Source organism: Hemitrygon akajei, chromosome 15 (assembly GCF_048418815.1).
Source record: "Hemitrygon akajei chromosome 15, sHemAka1.3, whole genome shotgun sequence".
NCBI lineage: Eukaryota > Metazoa > Chordata > Chondrichthyes > Myliobatiformes > Dasyatidae > Hemitrygon > Hemitrygon akajei.
This window is the reverse complement of record NC_133138.1, coordinates 78,750,827-78,771,745: the sequence shown is the minus strand read 5'-3', so window position 1 is coordinate 78,771,745 and position 20,919 is coordinate 78,750,827. Positions and strand designations below refer to the sequence as shown.

At 41.8% G+C, this 20,919-nt stretch overlaps 1 protein-coding gene across 2 annotated transcripts in view; it reads right to left on the bottom strand.

Moving 5' to 3' along the window:
• LOC140739492 (slit homolog 3 protein-like) overlaps window positions 1-20,919 on the bottom strand; it is a 611,537-nt gene that overhangs the window by 136,848 nt on the left and 453,770 nt on the right. For both annotated transcript variants that reach the window (XM_073067845.1, XM_073067846.1), the window contains 2 exons: window positions 18,096-18,167; window positions 8,850-8,921 (listed from right to left, as the gene is read on the bottom strand). In XM_073067845.1, coding sequence (XP_072923946.1) covers window positions 8,850-8,921; window positions 18,096-18,167 — 144 coding nt within the window. The remainder of the gene's footprint in view (window positions 1-8,849; window positions 8,922-18,095; window positions 18,168-20,919) is intronic.

Sequence of the window (20,919 nt, the reverse complement as noted above, 5' to 3'; positions counted from 1 at the left end):
GTGTTGGCAACCCTACTTGCCAAATGTCTGTTTAACAAAGTAACAGAATCAATTCAACCAATATCTCTCAGAGATTGTGGACAGTTATAAGTTTGGAAGCCATCATCAGGGACCAGTTAGCAGTTCTTACAGAGTCTTCAACCTGAACCCTTAATTCTGTATCTCTTCCCACAGATGTGGCTTGGCTTGTTGAGTATTTCCAGAATTTTCTGTCTTTATTTCAGATTTCTAGTATCTGCTTGGAGACACAGGAGACTGCAGTGGATTTCAGTTCATTGGGACTCAAAGGAACCAGTACATTTTGGCCCAATTAAGCACCGATTAACTGAAATTTCATAGAAATAGTTAAAAAGGTATAAAAATGGATAGCCTGCTGTTTAACTGACAACAAATTAAGTGCTCAAATGAAATTCAGAATAAATTACAACACTGTCAATACCACTACAGTACTATAAAACTATCCGTTCCTAATAGTTATCGATGGAGGAATTCAACGTAAGCTGCTGTGCTCTACTAATTGACTGCAAATTAACAAAATCAGCGCAGGTGCCTTGTGTAGATAATGAACTAACTTCGTTCAATGCTATTGATGATTGCATTCTCCAAATTTTCATTTTCACTGTAACATTCGAGATGATTATCGACACCTTCCAATTCTTCGTGGTTCCCAACTTGCTGAAGGAGTGAAATCATTTCATTTTCACTCCTGGCTGTTTCTGGCGTCTCCAAGACTGAATGCTTGAAACCACAGTAAGCAAAACCGTTCTGAATTGTCCTACCTATCTGTGACGGAAATCACTGCTTTTTGAACACAAGCACATGCATCTGATGCTATTTAAAAACTGTCCTTTCTCAGCATGGTGAAGTATCTAGCGACCACACGTGTCCATGTTTGACACTAGCTAGAAACTGTTCGGCAACAGCCTTCTCACCTAATTAAGTGACATCGTGTCCCAAGTGAATGAAGGTAAGCACTTGCAGTGAAAGAAAGCACAGAAGGGTGTGAAAATGCAGTCCCCACATTGAATATTGGCCAATAAACTATGTAGGAAGTGCACTTTACACCACATTTATCCCTCCAGTTACGATAAAACGAAAGTAACCAATTTAAAATTAGTGTGAAAATTAATGATTACCAACATGGCTGGAGACTGGTACATAACGAGAGGGGAAAAGTATAAGCAGAAGGTTAGCAAACTGCATGGAGCCAGAGCACATTAAAATTTGGAATGTATTTGGAGGGGACCTTGAAGAATATGAAGATAAATGTGATGTGCAGTACTCTACAAGGGAAAGAGGCAAGGCTGCTGATTATAAAGTAAATAATGGCAATAGAATAACTCTGCTTGGAAAAGATGAGTTGGAAAGGTTGAGAATAGACTGGCAAAATATATTTGGTGTGAATCCATCACAATTATGTTTAAGCAGGCTCTTGGAATACTATGAAGAGATGTTCAGGGATTCAAACAGAGGTGTTATAAATCACACTCCAAGCCAAACTACTGTCAATTCAGGCCAGTAGTTATGTAATAGGAGACCTGAAGAACTTTGAGTGGTATTGAGTATTGCTGAATGTAACAAATAATTACTTGGGTGATGCCCAAAATTATGGCACTTAAGGCTAGTAAGACCATCTGGCTCTGTGAGACTATAAAAATATTAATAGGGGGGTAGATGAATAACAGGAGCATCTGCCCAGATATTTAGACTTAAATGTTTCATTGGCATCAGCATCTTGCATTGGCATCTTAACAAAACTGTTCTGGTATTAAGCTTAACGCTAAGACTAATGAGTCAAGACTATTTAACAATAAGCACCCACTTCTGGTTATGGTTTAAGACTCCAGCCATATCAATCAAGCTTAACTCCTGTACTCATATACCAAGGAGGATTATAAAGATTAATACGTGGCTGAGAGGATGGTGTAGGAGGGAGGGCTTCAGGTTTGTAGATAATTGGGCCTTGTTCCAGGGAAGGTGGGATCTGTTCCGAAGGGACGGTTTACAACTGAACTGGAACGGTACTAACATTCTTGCAGGGAAGTTTGCTAGAGCTTCTTGGGGGGGTTTAAACTAAATTTGCAGGGGGCGGGGATCCAGAATGTGAGAGGGGATAGCGAGAGGAAGAATAAAGGACAGGTGGGGACTGCACGGTTCCGGAATATTAAGTGTGTAGTAGAGGAAGGTGGGGTGGAACAAGTGATAAGGAGGACTCATGTACAGAGGGATGGTCTGACAGAACACGGAGTTAAATGTGTTGAAAGAATAAGTAAATGTAGGAAGGACAACAAAATTCTAGGGGCGTATAGCCCGATGTGAGTTCAGGGAGCTGGGTTAAGCACAATAGGCAGTGATTCAAACAGAGAGAGGAGAAATGGGTTAAAAATTCTATATCTGAATGCACGAAGTGTCAGAAATAAGGCGGATGAGCTTGAAGCCCAGGTTCGAATGGGTAACTATGATGTTGTTGGGATGACGGAGACATGGCTGCAGGGAGATCAGACCTGGGAAATGAATGTACAAGGGTATACGTGCTATAGTAGGGACAGAAATGTGGGCAGAGGGGGTGGGGTGGCCCTGTTGGTGAGGAATGAGATTCAGTCCTTTGCAAGGGGGGACATAGGGTCAGGAGAAGTAGAGTCTGTGTGGATAGAACTGAGGAACAGTAAGGGCAAAAGGACCCAAATGGGTGTTGTCTACAGGCCACCAAACAGTAGCATGGATATTGGGTGCAAGTTAAATAGGGAGTTAACATTGGCATGTGGCAAAGGTAATGTCGCAGTAGTTATGGGGGATTTCAACATGCAGGTGAACTGGGAGAATCAGGTTGGTGCTGGACCACAGGATAGGGAGTTTGTAGAGTGCCTACGGGATGCATTCTTGGAACAACTTATATGAGAGCCGACCAGGGACAAGACTATTCTGGATTTAGTGTTATGTAATGAACAGGATTTGATAAGCGATCTCGCAGTAAAGGAGCCATTAGGAGGTAGTGATCACAATATGATAAGCTTTTATCTGCAATTTGAGAAGGATAAGGGCAGCTCGGAGGTGTCAGTGTTGCAGTTGAACAGGGGAAACTATGGAGCCATGAGGGAGGAGCTGGCCAAAGTTGACTGGACAGATAGCCTAGCAGAAAAGACAGTGGAACAGCAATGGCAGGTATTCTTGGGAATAATGCACAAGGTGCAAAATCAGTTCATCCCCCAGAGAAGGAAGGATTCAAAGGGGGGAAAGGGGCCTCAGTGGTTGACAAAGGATGTCAGAGCTGGCATAGCATTAAAAAAAAGGAAATATGACAGAGCTAAGGTGAGTGGGAGGACAGATGATTGGGAAGTTTTTAAGGAGCAACAGAACTTAACTAAAAAGACAATACGGGGAGAAAAAATGAGGTACGAACGCAAGCTAGCCAGGAATATAAAGGAAGATAGCAAAAGCTTTTTTAGGTATGTGAAGAGAAAGAAGATAGTTAAGAACAATGTTGGGCCCTTGAAAAATGAATCGGGTGAAATTGTTATGGGAAACAGAGAAATGGCAGAAGAATTTAATGAGTACTTTAGATCTGTTTTCATTAAGGAAGACACAAGCAATCTCCCAGATGTATGGATGGGCCAAGGACATAGGGTAACAGAGGAAATGAAACAGATTGACATTCGGAAGGAAACGGTGATGAGAAGACTGATGGGACTGAAGGCTGACAAATCCCCAGGTCCAGATGGTCTGCACCCTAGGGTACTAAAGGAGGTGGCCCTGGAAATTGCAGATGCATTGGTAATCATTTTCCAATGTTCCTTAGATTCAGGATCAGTTCCTGAGGCTTGGAGAATGGTTAATGTTATCCCACTTTTTAAGAAAGGAGGGAGGGAGAAAACAGAGAACTATCGACCTGTCAGCCTGACATCGGTGGTGGGAAAGATGCTAGAGTCCATTATTAAGGATGAAATAGTGGCATATCTAGATAGCAGTGATAGGATTGGGCCGAGCCAGCATGGATTTACCAAGGGTAAATCATGCTTGACTAATCTGTTGGAGTTTTTCGAGGATGTTAGACGGGGGAGATCCATTTACGTGGATCCAGTGGATGTAGTGTACCTCGATTTTCAGAAGGCATTTGATAAGGTCCCACATAGAAGATTGGTGGGTAAAATCAAAGCTCAGGGCATCGGGGGGAAGGCATTGACATGGATAGAAAACTGGTTGGCAGATAGAAAGCAAAGGGTAGCGGTGAATGGGTTTTTCTCGAAATGGCAGGCGGTGACTAGTGGGGTGCCACAGGGCTCGGTATTGGGACCACAGCTGTTTACCATTTACGTTAACGATTTGGATGAAGGCATAGAAAATAACATCAGCAAATTTGCTGATGATACTAAGCTGGGTGGCAGTGTGACATGTGATGAGGATGTTAGGAGAATTCAGGGTGACTTGGATAGGCTGGGTGAGTGGGCAGATACTTGGCAGATGGTGTTTAATGTGAATAAGTGTGAGGTTATCCACTTTGGGAGTAAGAACAGGAAGGCAGATTATTATCTGAATGGTGTAGAGTTGGGTAAGGGAGTAATACAAAGAGATCTCGGAGTCCTTGTTCATCAGTCACTGAAGGTGAATGAGCAAGTGCAGCAGGCAGTGAAGAAGGCTAATGGAATGTTGGCCTTTATTACAAAGGGAATTGAGTACAAGAGCAAGGAAATCCTCTTGCATTTGTACAGAGCCCTGGTGAGACCACACCTGGAGTATTGTGTACAGTTTTGGTCTCCAGGTTTAAGGAAGGACATCCTGGCTGTAGAGGAAGTGCAGCGTAGATTCACGAGGTTAATTCCTGGGATGTCCGGACTGTCTTACGCAGAGAGGTTAGAGAGACTGGGCTTGTACACGCTGGAATTAAGGAGATTGAGAGGGGATCTGATTAAAACATATAAGATTATTAAGGGATTGGACAAGATAGAGGCAGGAAATATGTTCCAGATGCTGGGAGAGTCCAGTACCAGAGGGCATGGTTTGAGAATAAGGGGTAGGTCATTTAGGACAGAGTTAAGGAAAAACTTCTTCTTCCAGAGAGTTGTGGGGGTCTGGAATGCACTGCCTCGGAAGACAGTGGAGGCCAATTTTCTGGATGCTTTCAAGAAGGAGCTAGATAGGTATCTTGTGGATAGGGGAATCAAGGGATATGGGGACAAGGCAGGAACCGGGTATTGATAGGAATTGATCAGCCATGATCTCAAAATGGCGGTGCAGGCTCTAAGGACCGAATGGTCTACTTCTGCACCTATTGTCTATTGTCTATAAGTTGCCATTGGGGACAAGTTCTAGATCAAAAACATCCCAGGCAACAACGGATAAGGTGCTGTGGGACTGATTCAGATGAGAACAACCACAGAATTAGAGTGACCACAGAGGAAGGAAACATTCAGGTTTTTGAGGAGATGTTTCGATGGATAATCAACATATCGCACAGATAAAGAATTTGCAAATATACCTTTGCACAAATGGAAGTGATTCAATTCATTCTGAGATTATTTGGAAGTGGGCTGTTGGCATTTCACAAAAATGTTGGGCCATTTCTAGGAGTCATCCAATATCATGCGGTATTGCTACTAGAGCTTGCCACAGTTCTGACTCCATGGCATTGTGGAAAAGATCATCACAGAGCACGTGAACAGTTCAAAAATGTTCTCAGCTTTCAATGAATTTTGATGCATTACACCACCAGCTCAACTTGCCTACTTTGCTTTCACCTCAGGCACTGGGGCAATGATTTGCACTTCAAGGACAATGGTTACGAGAAGCTTATGGTAAGAATTGCACCAGGAGTGAATAAAGTTATCTCCCAATAGAACAGCTGGCGGTCACAGCTATACTTGGAGGTACAAATTTTTGATATTTCCTGCTGGGAAGACCATTTATGCTCTTCTCTGACCACAAACCACTTTTGTCAATTTCCATAAAGGAGGCATCACAGTTGCAGGTTTGGGCCATCTTCCTGTCTCAGTACAACAGTGATAATAAACACAGAACATCCAAGAAAAATACTGTGGTTAATTGAGATTATCATATAACCATATAACAATTACAGCACGGAAACAGGCCATCTCGGCCCTTCTAGTCCATGCTGAACACTTTCTCTCACCTAGTCCCACCGACCTGCACTCAGCCCATAACCCTCCATCCCTTTCCTGTCCATATACCTATCCAATTTTTTTTTTAAATGACAATACCGAACCTGCCTCTACCACTTCTACTGGAAGCTCGTTCCACACAGCTACCACTCTCTGAGTAAAGAAATTCCCCCTCGTGTTACCCCTAAACTTTTGCCCCCTAACTCTCAACTCATGTCCTCTTGTTTGAATTTCCCTTACTCTCAATGGAAAAAGCCTATCAACATCAACTCGATATATCCCCCTCATAATTTTAAATATCTCTATCAAGTCCCCCCACTCAACCTTCTACGCTCCAAAGAATAAAGACCTAACTTGTCCAACCTTTCTCTGTAACTTAGGTGCTGAAACCCAAGTTACAGAGAAAGGATTATCCTGGAATGAAACTACAATGAATGTAGAAAACTAAAGTTACCAGTACAGTCTACGCTCTCCCATTGTCTGGTTCAATAGTTTTTGTTTTCCTAGTGCCACATTCTACAGTTTCATAATGTTACCATACCATATTGTGCATCTCCAGTACCGCTCTACATTCCCAACATTTCATTGTCCCTGTATTCACTGGACCACACTCTACAGTCTCCGCCCATAGAGTAGCTCATTCTTCAGTAACCCCTGTGATGTTCTACTGGCAACTATCATGGACCTCTCTGTTCAATCATCCTGGCAGCACTTAGTCCACCATTTACAATTTAAACACCTCCCAGTGCAATCATGTACTATATTTGGTTCTTACAATATCAGATTCTCCATGTTTCAGTCTCTCCAGATCAAATTTCTACAGGAGCATCTCCTTTCAAAAGGGCTGGGTGAGTTTCAACACCACCCAGAGCCTGAATATAACATCTATAGCACAAAACACGTGCATTGTTCAAGTTAAAGAGCTCCGCCTCCCCTTCAATGTACAGTGATGTCCTCCAGTGAGGCGTACGGTATATTCCATTAACTGTTCACTCTACATATGGAGAGTTGGGCATTGAATTGCTCTTCAATGCTAATCAACATCTTATCTGCTTGGCTGAAAGTGTTAACACTGAAGTCTCCAAATAATTTTGGTAGATGCTGCTTCAATAATGCTGCAGTTATTTATGAGTCTGGGAACCTCACATGGGTTGTGAACATTGACAGATTATTTTGCTTAACAGTTGTGTATGTAAACCAAGCAGCAACATGTAATAAATTGCTAGTATATCACAAGTAGATGTCAGCAGAATAAGAGCTGAGTCCATTATTTCTTGGAAGAGGAACAAACTTCTAACACTGCAGTTGACTAATTCATGCAATCTAATGGGCTTTCAATCCAAACTGTATCAACACTTGTGACATCTGGTTTTAATCTTAGGTTGCCCAGCTAATTCGAACTGCTGCTGCGTTTAATTGGAAGAGGAAAGGGAGGACTTAGCACTGGGCTAGTGCGGTGGGATGATGCCATACAGAAACTGGGAGATGAGGAATTATCTAGAATTGAGAAGAAGTAACATGAGATTATTATTCACAAATGGGGCTCTGACATATAAGATGGTGGAGAGGAAGAACCCGCATCTAAAATGTTGAGCAACGGACACAAAATGGTGGAGGAACTCAGCAGGTTAGCTAGCATCGATGGAAATGAATAGACAGTTGATGTATCAGACTGAGATCCTTCTTCAGTACTGACAAGGAAGGGGAAGACACCAGAATAAAAAGGTGGGAGGGGGAGGGGGAGGAGTAGGGGACCCAGGGGGAAGTAATAGGCTAGTGAGAGAAGGTAAACAGTCAGAGTGGGGAATGGAGGGAGGGAGTTTGGAATTTGTTTACCGAAAGGAAAAACCAATACTCATGCCATCAGGTTGGAAGGTACCCAGATGGAATTTAAGGTGTTGCTCATCCACCCTGAGTGTGGCCTCATCACATCACAAGAGGACTGACACCTCAGAACAGGAATGGGAATCGGCACTAAAGCATCTGGCCACTGGGAGCTCCCAGTTGTGGTAGATGGTGAGGAAGTGCATGACAAATCACTCCCCCAATTTGCAATGGGCCTCACCATTGTAGAGGAGGCCACTGGACACAATAGATGACCCCCAGGCAGATTTGCAGGTGAGGTGTTGCCTCACCTGGCAGGACTGGTTAGGGCCCTGAATGGAGGTGAGGGAAGTGGTGAATGGGCAGGTGTAGTACTTCGGCCACTTGCAGGGAGTCCCTTTGGAGATGCCAGAAGGTGCAGAGGATGATGTTTTGGATGTGGAGGCAGCTAAAATGCTGAGTGTGTGTCTTCACAATAATAATCCTACCTCTCACAACTCTGGTACGGTGTAAAAGGGTGCACAAATTCTCGTTCAAAGTAAAACAGGGAACTAGCTGGGTGGAATTACTCAGTCTGATAGCACGAAGGAACAACATTAACTGCAGAAAAACATTATCAATCCTCGTTGTTATCTTAGCTCCTTCACAGTATCAAGCTCAATAACTCTTACAAACCAATTCAGCTGCTTTAGTCATCAGAAAGTTGTACACAATCACAATCTCTTTCAAAAAGTAGTCAGACGGAACCGAAGAAAAAGTGCATAATAGAAAAGAAAGAAATACGGAGGAGAAGGGAGATTGGAATAACTGTCATTAACCAAACTCTCTAGAGTTAAATGATGTAATAATAAACAATTTATCATACTACACGGGCATACAATGAACAAACTCTTAATGAGTCTCCATACTTACAGTGAGGTCAGAGATCGCAGTCCTTGAAATGCGTCGGCTGCAATTTCTGAAATCTGGTTCTTACTCAGGTCTCTGTTGGGAAAAATAAAACGTGTCATAAATTTTATTCAAAAAAAATACTAGCTGCAGAAATGGCAGGGTTTGGTTAGCCAGCAGTGAACAGAGTGAAGTCAATCTTTTACCCTCATCCCTTACATTGTATTCCTTTCTCCTCAGTAAGTTCCAGAGATACAAATTGATAAATGGGGTCATCTGGACATCAAGTTCAAATTGAAATTCTTCTTAACTAAACTTAAGTGTGGCAAGATGGTGCAGGTGGTTTGTGAAGGAAGAACTTATCATAGGGAAGGATAACAAGCATGTATAATGTATACACGTGAACATCAATGAGATGATCAGGCTTAACTACCCGGTCACCCTGAGGCAAAGTAAAGATGTACAGTATTGTGTACATTATTCGATCAGTAACCTAGATTGGGTAAATTCTAAGCCAAACATGGCATTCCGGAATTTAAACTGAGTTTTGTATTAGATATCACCATGTGGGATTTGTATAGGTGAATAGTTGATGATTGGCACGGAGTCGGGGAGCCAAAGGGTCTGTTTCTGTTTTGTCTAACTCTATGGCTCCATTAATTTCAATGAGGATCTTGGAGTAACAGAAAAGAAAGAATAGGAAAAGGAATATCTCATTCTTTATAATTAATTAAATTTCATTTGTTTTTAGAAATTTCCTATAAATGTTTGCAATTTAATTATATTTTGTAAAGGTTATTTACTGCATTTTTTGTGATTCATAAATGTCTGAGTCTGAAACATTCAGAGATATTAAATTATTGGAGACAGGGAAACAGGCCCGTTGCTCCACACCAACCATCAAACACCAATTTACCCTGGCCCATTTTATTCTCCCCTCACTGCCATTAACTTGCTAGATCCTACTGCTCACCTACACTTATAGTGGTCAATTAACTGGCCAATCAATATGCTTGGCATATGAGGGAAAATTCACTTGGTCACATGTACTGGAGGGGGTATGGAGGGCTTGGTCCAGGTGCAGGTTCAGCATGATCTGGGTGGGCCAAATGGCCTCTTTCTGTGCTGTGCTGCACTGTGACTCTATACAAGTTACAAGCACTTGCATAAATTCCATATATTCAGCACCAGTCAGCAGGCTTGATGTGAGACAACAGCTCTACCAGATTCACCACTGTACCACCCAATGAAATTGTAGACCCTGTACTTCCCAGCTTAAAGCAGGGCTCCAATCCCTTGAACTATTCCCAACTGGAGCTGATTTCAAATCAATAAATCCAGCCATGAACTGAGTTGCCAGAAGGTAGAAGATGTCTTCGTATCACACAGCTAGCAAATCCACGCCTCCAGTCTCCTCAACACAGATGGTACGTAGGTTCATGCATTTATAAGCTGGAGAGGAGAATATAAACATGTTTGAGGACTCCATGGGAAGCCGTCTACAACGTGCCCTGACAGATACAGCACCCAGCATTGTAGACAGAAGATAAAAAATGGCAAGCTACACAGGTAATGGACCAGCCACAAAACGCTGGAGGAACTCAGCAGGTCAGGCAATGGAAATAAATAAACATTTGACATTTTGGGCCGAGACCCTTCTTCAGGACTAAGAAGAAAGGGGGAAGATACCAGAATAAAAAGGTGGGGGAGGCAAAGGAGGCTAGCTGGAAGGTGGTAGGTAAAGCCAGGTGGGTGGAAAAGGTGATGGACTGGAGAAGAAGCTGACAGGAAAGGAGAATGGATCATAGGAGAAAGAGGAGGAGGAGGGGATCCAGGGGGAAGCAATAGGTAAATGAGAAGAGGTGAAAGATCAGATTGGGGAATAGCGGAGGAGGGGAGGGGGGATTTTTTTTACTGGAAGGAGGCATCGATATTCATGCCATCAGGTTGGAGGGTACCCAGATAAAATATGAAGTATTACTCCTCCATCTTGAGGGTGGCCTCCTCTTGGCACAAGAGGAGGCCATGGACCAACTTGCCAGAATGGGAATGGGAAAGGGTTTACGATGTTTGGCCACTGGGAAGTTTCACTAGTGTTAATTTATATTAGCAGTAGTGTCTCATTTATATTGTACAGCATTGGTAGGTAATCAACAGTCAAAGTTTAGAAGGAACTATTTCAGCAAGCCAATTTATCAGCAGAAATGCAAAGGGTTTCTTCTTTAAGTTACAAACGATCTCTGCTTTGATGCTATCAAAATAACGGCACCAGGCTTTTTCTGACTCAGAACATCAGTGAGCTGTGAGCCTGAAAGCTGTCTTGCAATGAATGCATTTCCATTAGGGGCAAGATACAAGCTGATTCTAATGACTCTAGTTATTATTATTGCTGTTTTATTAGATATATTAAGGACTCTTCTTTAAGAAATTATTTCTAGAGACTGAACGATCTGTTCTGATCAGAACTGGCTGGTGACACTGGGGAGGGGAATGGGGAAACTATATCACATAGTACAGTAGAGCAAGTTACAGGTCCTTGAGTAACAATGCTATGTCAGCTTTTCCAGCTGCTCCAAATTCAATCTAATGATTGTCCCTTGCATAGACTACCATTTTGCTTTCATCCATGTTCCTATCTAAGAGTTTCATAAATCTCCCAAAATTATCCACTTTTGCCACCCCAGCAGTGTGTTCCATGTACACACCACACTCTGTGTAATAAACTTAACTCTGACATCTCCCCTATACTTTCCTCCAAGCACCTTAGAATTATGTCCTCTCTTATTAGTCATTTCTACCCTAGAAAACAACACTGACTGTCTACTCTATCATTGCCCTGAATCACCTTACACACCTCTGTCAAATTAGCCCTCATCCTCCTTCATTCCAAACAGAAAAGCCTTAGCTCACTCCACCTTTCTTAAAACATGCTTTCTAATCCAGGCAGCATCTTGGCAAATCTTCTCTGTCCTCTCTTTAATGCTTCCACATCCTTCCTATAATAAGGCAACCACAAGGAACACAATACTCCAAGCATTGGCTCACCAGAGCTTTATAGAGCTGCAATATTATATTGTGGCTTTTGAACTCAGTCTACCTAATAATGAAAGCCAACACATCATGTGCATTCATAACCACCCTATCAACATGCATGACAGCTTTGAGGGATCTATGTTCCAGAACCCCAAGATCCCACTGTTTCTCCACACTGCTAAGAATCCTGCCATCAACCCTGTATTCTGCCTTCAAATTCAACCTTCCAAAGTGAATCACTTCACACTTTTCTGGATTGAACTCCATTTTCCACTTCACAGCCCAGATCTGCTTCCTGTCGATGTCCCATTGCAACCAACAACATCCTTCTACACCATCCACAACACCACAATCTTTGTGTCATTTTCAAACTTACTAATCCACTCTGCTACTTCCTATTCCAGGGCACTTATAAAAATCACAAAGAGAAGGGGTTCAGTACAGATCCCTGCCAAGTACCATTAGTCACTGACCTCAAGGTAGGATGCACTCCATCTACCACCACCCTCTGCCTTGTGTGGGCATGCCAACTCTGAATCAACACAGACAAGCTTCCCTCGATCCCTTGCCTTCTGACTTTCTAAATGAGCCTACCATGGGGAACCTTGCTGAATGTCTTGCTAAGATCCATATACATCATGTTATCTGTTCTACCTTCATTAATTTGTTACATCCTTGAAGTATTCAATCAGGCTCATGAGGCATGACCTTCCCCTCACAAAGTCATTCTCACTAACCCTAATCAATCTATATTTCTCTAAATGTTCACTAAGCCCGCCTCTAAGAATCTTCTCCAATGGAGTGCCCACCACTGATGTAAGACTCATTAGTCTGTAATTCCCAGGATTATCTCTATTATCTTGCTTGAACAAAGTAATGACATTTGCAATACTCCAATCTTTTGGTACTGCTTCTGTGGCTAGTGAGGACATGAAGATTATTGCCAAAGGCACTGTAATCTTACCCCTCACCTTGGTTATATCCAGTTCTGCCCCAGAGGCTTATCTAGCCAATGTTTTTCAAATCTTCCAGCACATCATCTTTCTTAAAATCAACATGTTCCAGCATATTAGCCCATTCTTCACTGTGCTCACATTTGTCAAGCTCCCTCTCACTGATGAACACAGAAGCAAATTATCCATTAAGGACCTCTCCTGCCTCCACTGACTCCAGGCATCTACTATTCCCGGTCAGTCCTTCCCTCACTCTAATCATCCTCCTGTTCTTCACATACATATAGAATGACTTGGGATTTTCCTTAATCCTACTTACCATGGCCTCCTCCTGTCCCCTTCTAGCTCTCCTGCCCTTTCTTAAGTAGTTTCCTGATTAACTTATAACTCTCCAGAGTCCTGTTTAATCCTTGCTTCCTAAACTTTAAGTATTCTTCTTTCTCTCTCTTGACTAGATGGTCCACATCTCTGGTTCCTCCACCCTATCACCCTTTCCCTGGCTGAATGGGACAAACCCCATGCAAGTGCTCCCTAAACAACCTTTACACTTCTGTTGCGCATTTCCCTCAGTACATCTGTAGCCAATTTAAGCTCCTAGCTTTCTGCTTAATAGCATTGTAATGTGCTCTCTCCCAATTAAATTCTGCTCCATACACTCTGCTCCAATCCCAGTCTGAGGCTCTGGTAAAGGCTACGGAAAAGGATATTATAGAAAAGAAAACCAGCAGAATAAATTCAAAATTCAGCAGATTCAACTTCTGGAAGTCCATTACTTCTATTTAAATCTGTTCATTGATTTTCTGAATGAAATAGTGAAAATACATAATGTCATTTCTAACTGTAAGATCAATGTTAAATATTGGAAAAGCGTTGCACTCGGCATAGAATGTTATACTCTCAAATCAACAGGTAATGATTTCCAATCTCAAATTCATCAGTCTAGTACATTTATTTAGTATCTGGAAGTCTTTGGAAAAATGGTGTATTGTAGATTTGTTGTGCAGATATTACTGTGGAAATCACTTGTATTAAAGTCCACAGGTTGTTTTACTGGAATTGCTCACCATTCCAAAATAATGGTTGATGCCTCAGTTAATAGTGAAGTCACTCAGCTAATAGTGACTGTGCTCATTATTCAATGTGAATATTGTAGTTAAAACAATATCCACACTTCACTGCTGATGATGAACAATAATAATGGCTGGGGCAAACACATTGAAGTGGAGTTTCCACAGGGAACCAACAAACGATTTGGGTCATTTCACCAAAGTTCCTGCAGACCACCAGCTACATCCAACAGTTGAGAAATATCTGTCCAAATATTTGACAGTAATGTACTAACTTCAGAAACACTGGGCTTATCTTTAGTACAATTTTATTAAAGTTTCAACTTTTCCATGCACAGTAGTCTACCCTGTTCTACTCTAATTATTCAGTCATGGGTATGATTCCTTAGTCAGCCACTGCTGCACTGAGGGAACTAGTATTCTGTATGTAGAGTAATTGACTATCTGTCATGGTCCTGGCTGGCATTTCCCACCTTTTCCCTTTCCTCCCTAATTGGTCCTTAAACCCCACCCTTGATTCCCAATCTTTCCCAATTCCTCTCAATCACCAGCACCTGGTTTCCATTAGCCACCAGAGGATAAGACTCCGACAGCTCTGGTCAGCCCTGGTCAGCCCATGCCAGATTGTTGGTCGACTTGAGAGTGAGAGTGAGAATGAGAATGAGAGTGAGAGTGAGAGTGAGAGTGAGAGTGAGAGTGAGAGTGAGAGTGAGAGTGAGAGTGAGAGTGAGAGTGAGAGTGAGAGTGAGAGTCCGAGTCCTTGCTCCAAGTCTTCAACCCCGTATCTCTTCGTAAACCAAATCTCCCAGGTCCTGACTCAGCCTGGTCCTGATTCTACACTCGCTATGGAGATTCTGCCTCCTGATCCTGCCTCTGCGTCGGAGTCCTGCACTTGGGTTTGTTTTCCTGCCACGTCCCTGTCACACTATCTTCTTCTGAGTGTTAAGTGTGTTGGTTGGAAATCTATGCTTCTCAATGCTTCGGTAAAAGCAGCCAGGGTAATTAAGACCCCCATCTATCCCAGACAACCAATAACCTCCCCCATCCCATTTATTCTCTCTTCTCCCCTCTCCCATCAGGCAGAAGATACAAAAGCTTGAAAGCAGGTGCCATTGGGCTCAAAGACAACTTCTACCCAGCTGTTATAAGACTATTGGACGGTTTCCCAATACAATAAGGTAGACTTCTGACCTCACAAACTTCCTCATTATATTCTTACACCTTATTGTTTACCAGCACTGCACTTCCCCTGAATAAAGTGCTGATGCACTTTATTCTGCATTCTGATATTATTTTACCTTGTCGTTCCTCAATCCATTGTGTAATAATTTCATTTGTGGGAACAATATGCAAGACAAGCTTTTCACCATGCCGATAATAAACCAATTCCAATTGCAATGGCAGTGGACTCTTCTGACTCTGGGCGTTACTTCACGTGTTACATCCAGAATCTGTCCCAAATTCCTAAGTAGGAGGTGAAGTGCAGAGCAAGATCATTCCAGTAAATCCAATGAGTGGATCTGGAAATACAAGGGACAACAGATGCTGGAATTTGGAGCAAAAGAAAAACAAAACACTAGAGGAACTTAGCAGGTCAAGCAGCGTCTGTGGAGTCAAACGGATGGTCGACATTTCAGGTCAAGACCTGGCATAAATTCCACTAGCATTCTGTTTTGGTCTAACTGGAAGCTGGGGTTATCCTTTAGAGCTAGTAAAGATCATTGGGCTCTTTAATGTGTCTTCCATTCTTCAACTCAGAAGGAATATATGGAAGGCTTTGAGACTATGGTTGATCTTTCTATCAACAAGAAAATAAAACAATCTCAGATTGTTAAAGAAATAGATTGGGAAATTTTAAAAAAAAACATTTAGAAGAGGAAAGTCAGATGAAACCAGGACCATCAGGAAGTGAATGAATGAGAACAGACCACTGGAAAAACAGAAAAAAAAAGAAACAGCCAAACAAGTTGGCAGGAGAGATAGTTCGAGAATAAACAGGATGAGAAGAGCAGGCATGGACAGGAACCTCATCAACACAATGAGTTCTCACTTTAATCAAGTTTTGACCATTCTATTTGTTAGACATTGCATTGTGGACTGGAATCAACGTCCAAGTGACATCTCCACCTCGTAGGTTTAATTTGCTTGCCAGTCTGATTAGTCAGTCACTAACAATACCCTGCAGACCTGATTGACTTGTCAGGTCACAGAATCACAGAGCAGAATGAAAACAGCGCACCAACTGCAAATCAATCTTCAAGCATACTAATCTCATTTTATCTAATTTGGGCTCTCAAATCATTTTCTTTGTAAGGCAGCAGCCTCAACATCAAGCAGATACATTATCTTTACCCATGAGGAAAGCCACTGCTAATTGGTCAAACGGTAGACATGGATTTGAAGTCTCACAAAATAGATAATAGATGCAAGAAAGGAATTCATTAAACCTAGAATCTAGAAAGTGCACAGATTGGAAGGCAGCGAATACTGTAAAAACAACACGCACAAAATGCTGGAGGAACTCAGCAGGCCAGGCTGCATCTATGGAAAGGAGTAAACAGTTGAATTTTCAGGCTAAGACCCTTCATCAGGACAAGAGTAGGTGTTGGTTGTTTACTCCTTTCTATAGATTCTGCCTGGCCTGCTGCGTTCCTCCAGCATCTTGTGTGTGTTGCTTGGATTTGCAGCATCTGTGGATTTTCTGCTGTTTGTGATTGGAATACTGTATACACTCACTATAAACGAAGGGAGGAAAACCAAGGAACTGCAGATCAGTTAGCCTGATATCAGTAGTAGGGAAAAGTACTAGAATCTCTTATCAAAGTTATATAAAATGCTAGGACTGGGTAGAAATGATATTGATTGTTGGAAGTGGAATCATGTTTGACAAAATCTGTTGGAATTTTATAAGGTTGTAACGAGCAGAATGAGGGGGAACTAGTTAAAGTGGTGAGTTCAGTCTTTGGCAAGGTGTCACACAAGATTAATGAACAGAGTTAGAGTGCTCTGTGTTGGGTATAGTACATACATCAACGTGGGTTAAGGGTGGATTGATGGGCGAAAAAACAGACAGAAGGAAAAGTAAGGCTGATACAGATGAGGTGTCACAGGGATTGGATTTGCATCAGTTGTTTGGAGAATGATTGAATTGGATGAGGAAACCATGTGTAATTATCAGGATTTGTTGATGATAAAGGCCAGTATGGTTACCAGGAGGATGCAGAGAGACATAGACAGGTTAAGGGAATAGGGAGATGGAGGATGAATATAACAGGAAAATGCTAAGCCATTTACATTGATGGAAACATATAGTAAAGCTGGCTGTACTCGTGTACTTGATTTTGAGAGGCTGTGGGCTCTTTTACATGAATCACTGAAAATTACCATGTAGGTAAAGCAACCATTAGGAAGACAAAACAGTATGCTGGCTTCATTGCAGGAGCAGTTTAGTAGAAGAATAAAGACTTCCTACCACAATTATATAAGACCCATACACAATTTGCCAAGAGACTACACCTGGGATGAAGTAGGATGGGGTTATTCCTATGAGAAACAACAAAGCATTTTGGGACAATCTTAAATTTAGAAGAAAGAAAGGTGATATAATGGAAATTAACAGTTTGTACAGCATTTCCAAAAAACATATGCAGAAATGTCCTTTCTCCTGGCTAGAAACAGGTAGTGATCAGCCATTCAGGACTGTGGTAAGGAGAAATTTCTTCACCCAGATGGCAGTGATCTTTGAAATACTATACCCAAGAGAGGTCTGTGCAGGCTCAGTCACTGATTATATTTAGGACAGAGATCAATATATTTTTGGGTATTATGGAAATCAAGAAATATGGGGCCGTGCTAGAAAATGATGCTGAGATAAAAATCAGCCATGGTCTTATTGATTGGTGGAACAGATAACTGCTATTTCTTATAACACATGTGACATGGAAAGGGTCACAACTAATAAGACATTTTGATCGTCACATTAATTCAATTCAGATGAAGATTCCTACTCTCTGATGAAACTCCTTTCCATAAAGACGTGTTAGTTTGACCCAACTTCTGACATTCTTGGACATTTACTGCTGAACTCAGGAAAAGCTATGTGGGGGGAAAGCTACTAGGCAAAACCAAAAGGGATGAACTTCGAGTGTCTTTGTGGTGATTCTTCTGTTAACGCACGACTCTGCAGCCCTGATTTCAATAAGCCCTTGTTTACTTACATGCGCTTGAGCTTCTTATATTGAGTGAATGCTCCGGCTCCCACAGTCTTGATCAAATTTTGTTCCAGACGTCTGCATTTTTAAAGAATAAATATAATGAATGTGACTTAAGCAACAAAATCCAAAGCATATTGATACTGTGTCTGTAGTATCGGAGTCAAAATTATTATCAACAATTTGGCTAGGCCATGTAATGGGATTATAATAAGAACTGGAATTCTATTCAAGACAAGGTTGGGCAGTGGAAACCTAATTGGATGAGGACTAATCAATCAGAAGGGATGGACGACGGGGGTATAAATACCACTGGACTAACATGCCCTGGCATCATCACTGATGAAGATGGCAGAGTTTGTCATCAAAGCATCGGTTAAAGTCGATACCTGTACCCAGCTGGAAGCCCGAGAAGAGTTCATTTGAGATCATAATAACTTCATAATATGGTGAACATTAGCTCTGGAAAGGGAGGAAACCTTAAGGTGAAGGCACATTAGATCTGAGAATTGAACTTACTTCGCATTATTCTGAATACTGTTCTCTTTGCATTCTGCTCCATCAGTGTTGACCCAACCCATCACTCTCTCCTCCACATACTCTGCTGTCAATCCCACAGTGTGATTTTTTTTCTTCTACCACTTTTGAATTGGGTGTCTCAGAGATCTTGCAAAGATAAAGCAGGCATTTGAAGTGAGCTGTAGTCAGCTGGTAAGCACAGAAAATCAATTCTGAATCAGCAGCAGATCTTGAGCAGTTCTCTAGTGCCTCTCTTCACCGTCGCACTCACATACCTTACGACAGACTGGAATTAAACATTATTTGTTCACTATGCCCTGGACTTTGACAATGAACTCTGCGCTAACCATGACGGCAGTTGGCATCTTTAAGAAAGATTGCGCCAATGAATAAAGCACATCTCATCTGTGTCGCATGCCTGATCTTGATCAACCAAGTAAGACGATCTTACATTTGTCTCATTGGGCATTACATTACCAAGTATACTTCCTCACAAAAACCTAACTCTCTTTTATGTGCTGCTTGCTGATTTAGCAGTGAAACAGGGACTAATTCTTCCTCTACTTACCTTCCGCTCACTCTCTAAATAGCTTTTTCCTGCTTGGCATAATTTCCCTCTACACAGAGCTAAATGCACACATTAGCACTCCTTTGGGCTTTTGTCACATCAGCTGATGAACTACTCAGGGAAGGCCAGGAGAAAACCTTGAAATTAATGTTTGCTGTTTGAGTTGTGGACATAATTTTGGAATCCTGTTTTTACAGTGAGTTAGTTGACAGAGGCCATTACTCTCTCTCGCGCGCATTTGCTTTAGTTAATCTGTAAATAAGTTTGTGAGTGGCATGTAGGCTTTTTGATGAAAGATGTGGATGAAGAACATGTATGGGTTACTGAATTCCTATTTTATTTATTCATTGAGAGACAGTGTGGAATAGGCCCTTCTGGCCCTCTGAACTACACCGGCCACCAACCCCCAATTTAATCCTAACCTAATGACAGGACAATTTACAATGGCCAATTAACCTACCAGTTAGTACATCTTTGGACCATGGAAGAAAACCAGAGCACCCAGAGGAAACCCACGCAGTCATGGGGAGAATGTAGAAGCTTCTTACAGGCAGCAGTGGGAATTGAACCCACGTCACTGGTACTCTAAAGCACTGTGCTAACCACTACACTGCCATTTTAAGTTCAGGGTTTGACTTTAGATAAAGTGCCATGAATGACAAGAACTCAGTAACCCATTCAATGCAGAAAAGACACTGTGACAGGTGAGTTGCTGATGAGGCAGCAATAGGATTTCTCATATTGTGTTGCTGCTCACGTAAGAAACATTTTACTTAACATCAGCAAAACCAAAAAGCTGATAGAGCTGGTGAAGGTCAGTAGTGTTAAGTTCCTTGGCGGTAACATATCAAAGGCTCTGTCTTGGGACAAGCACATAAGTGCCATCACAAAGAAGGCACCACAACACCTCTACTTTCTGAGAAGTTTGCATTGATTCAGCATGCTCCTAAAACCTTTGACAAACTTCTACAGATGTACAGCGCAGAGTATCTGACGCAGTTGCATCACAGCCTGGTATGTAAAACTAATGCTCAGGAATGGAAAAGGCTGCAGAAAGTGATGATTACAGCCCAGTCTATCACAGACAAAGCATTCCCCACTGCTGAGTACATTTACACGATGCACTGCCAGAAGAAAGCAGCATCCATCATTAAAGACCTCTAACATCTAGGTTATACCTTCTTCTCTCTACTACCATTGGGCAGGAGGAATAGAACCCTTAGGTTGCAGATCATCAAGTTCAGGAACAGTTATTACCTTACAATCATCAGACTTATGGCATGGATAACTTCAATCACCACAACTCTGAACTGATTCTACGACTTATAGACTCACTTTTAAGGACTCTTTACAACTCATGTTCTCAGCATTATTTTTTATTTACACAGTTTGTCTTCTTTTGCACACTGATTGTTGGTCTTTGTTTATGTGCAGTTTTTCATAACTTCTATTGGATTTCTCTTTTCCAATTAAATGCCTGCAAGAAAATAAATCTCAAGGTTGCACTTTGATAATATATTTATTTTGAACTTTGATAGACCAATGTTAACCACATCTCTCACTCGTTCCTGTGTGTTACCCCACACTCGCTGAAGGTTTATAAATGCAAGGGATACAACACTTAACCAATACGTAGGATAAATCATGTTTTTACAGCAGTGATACCTGAACTTCCTTGTACAAAGAGGGGTGCATCATCTGTATGTTTATATCAGGCCTTTGTAGTGGGTTATGCACATGGAT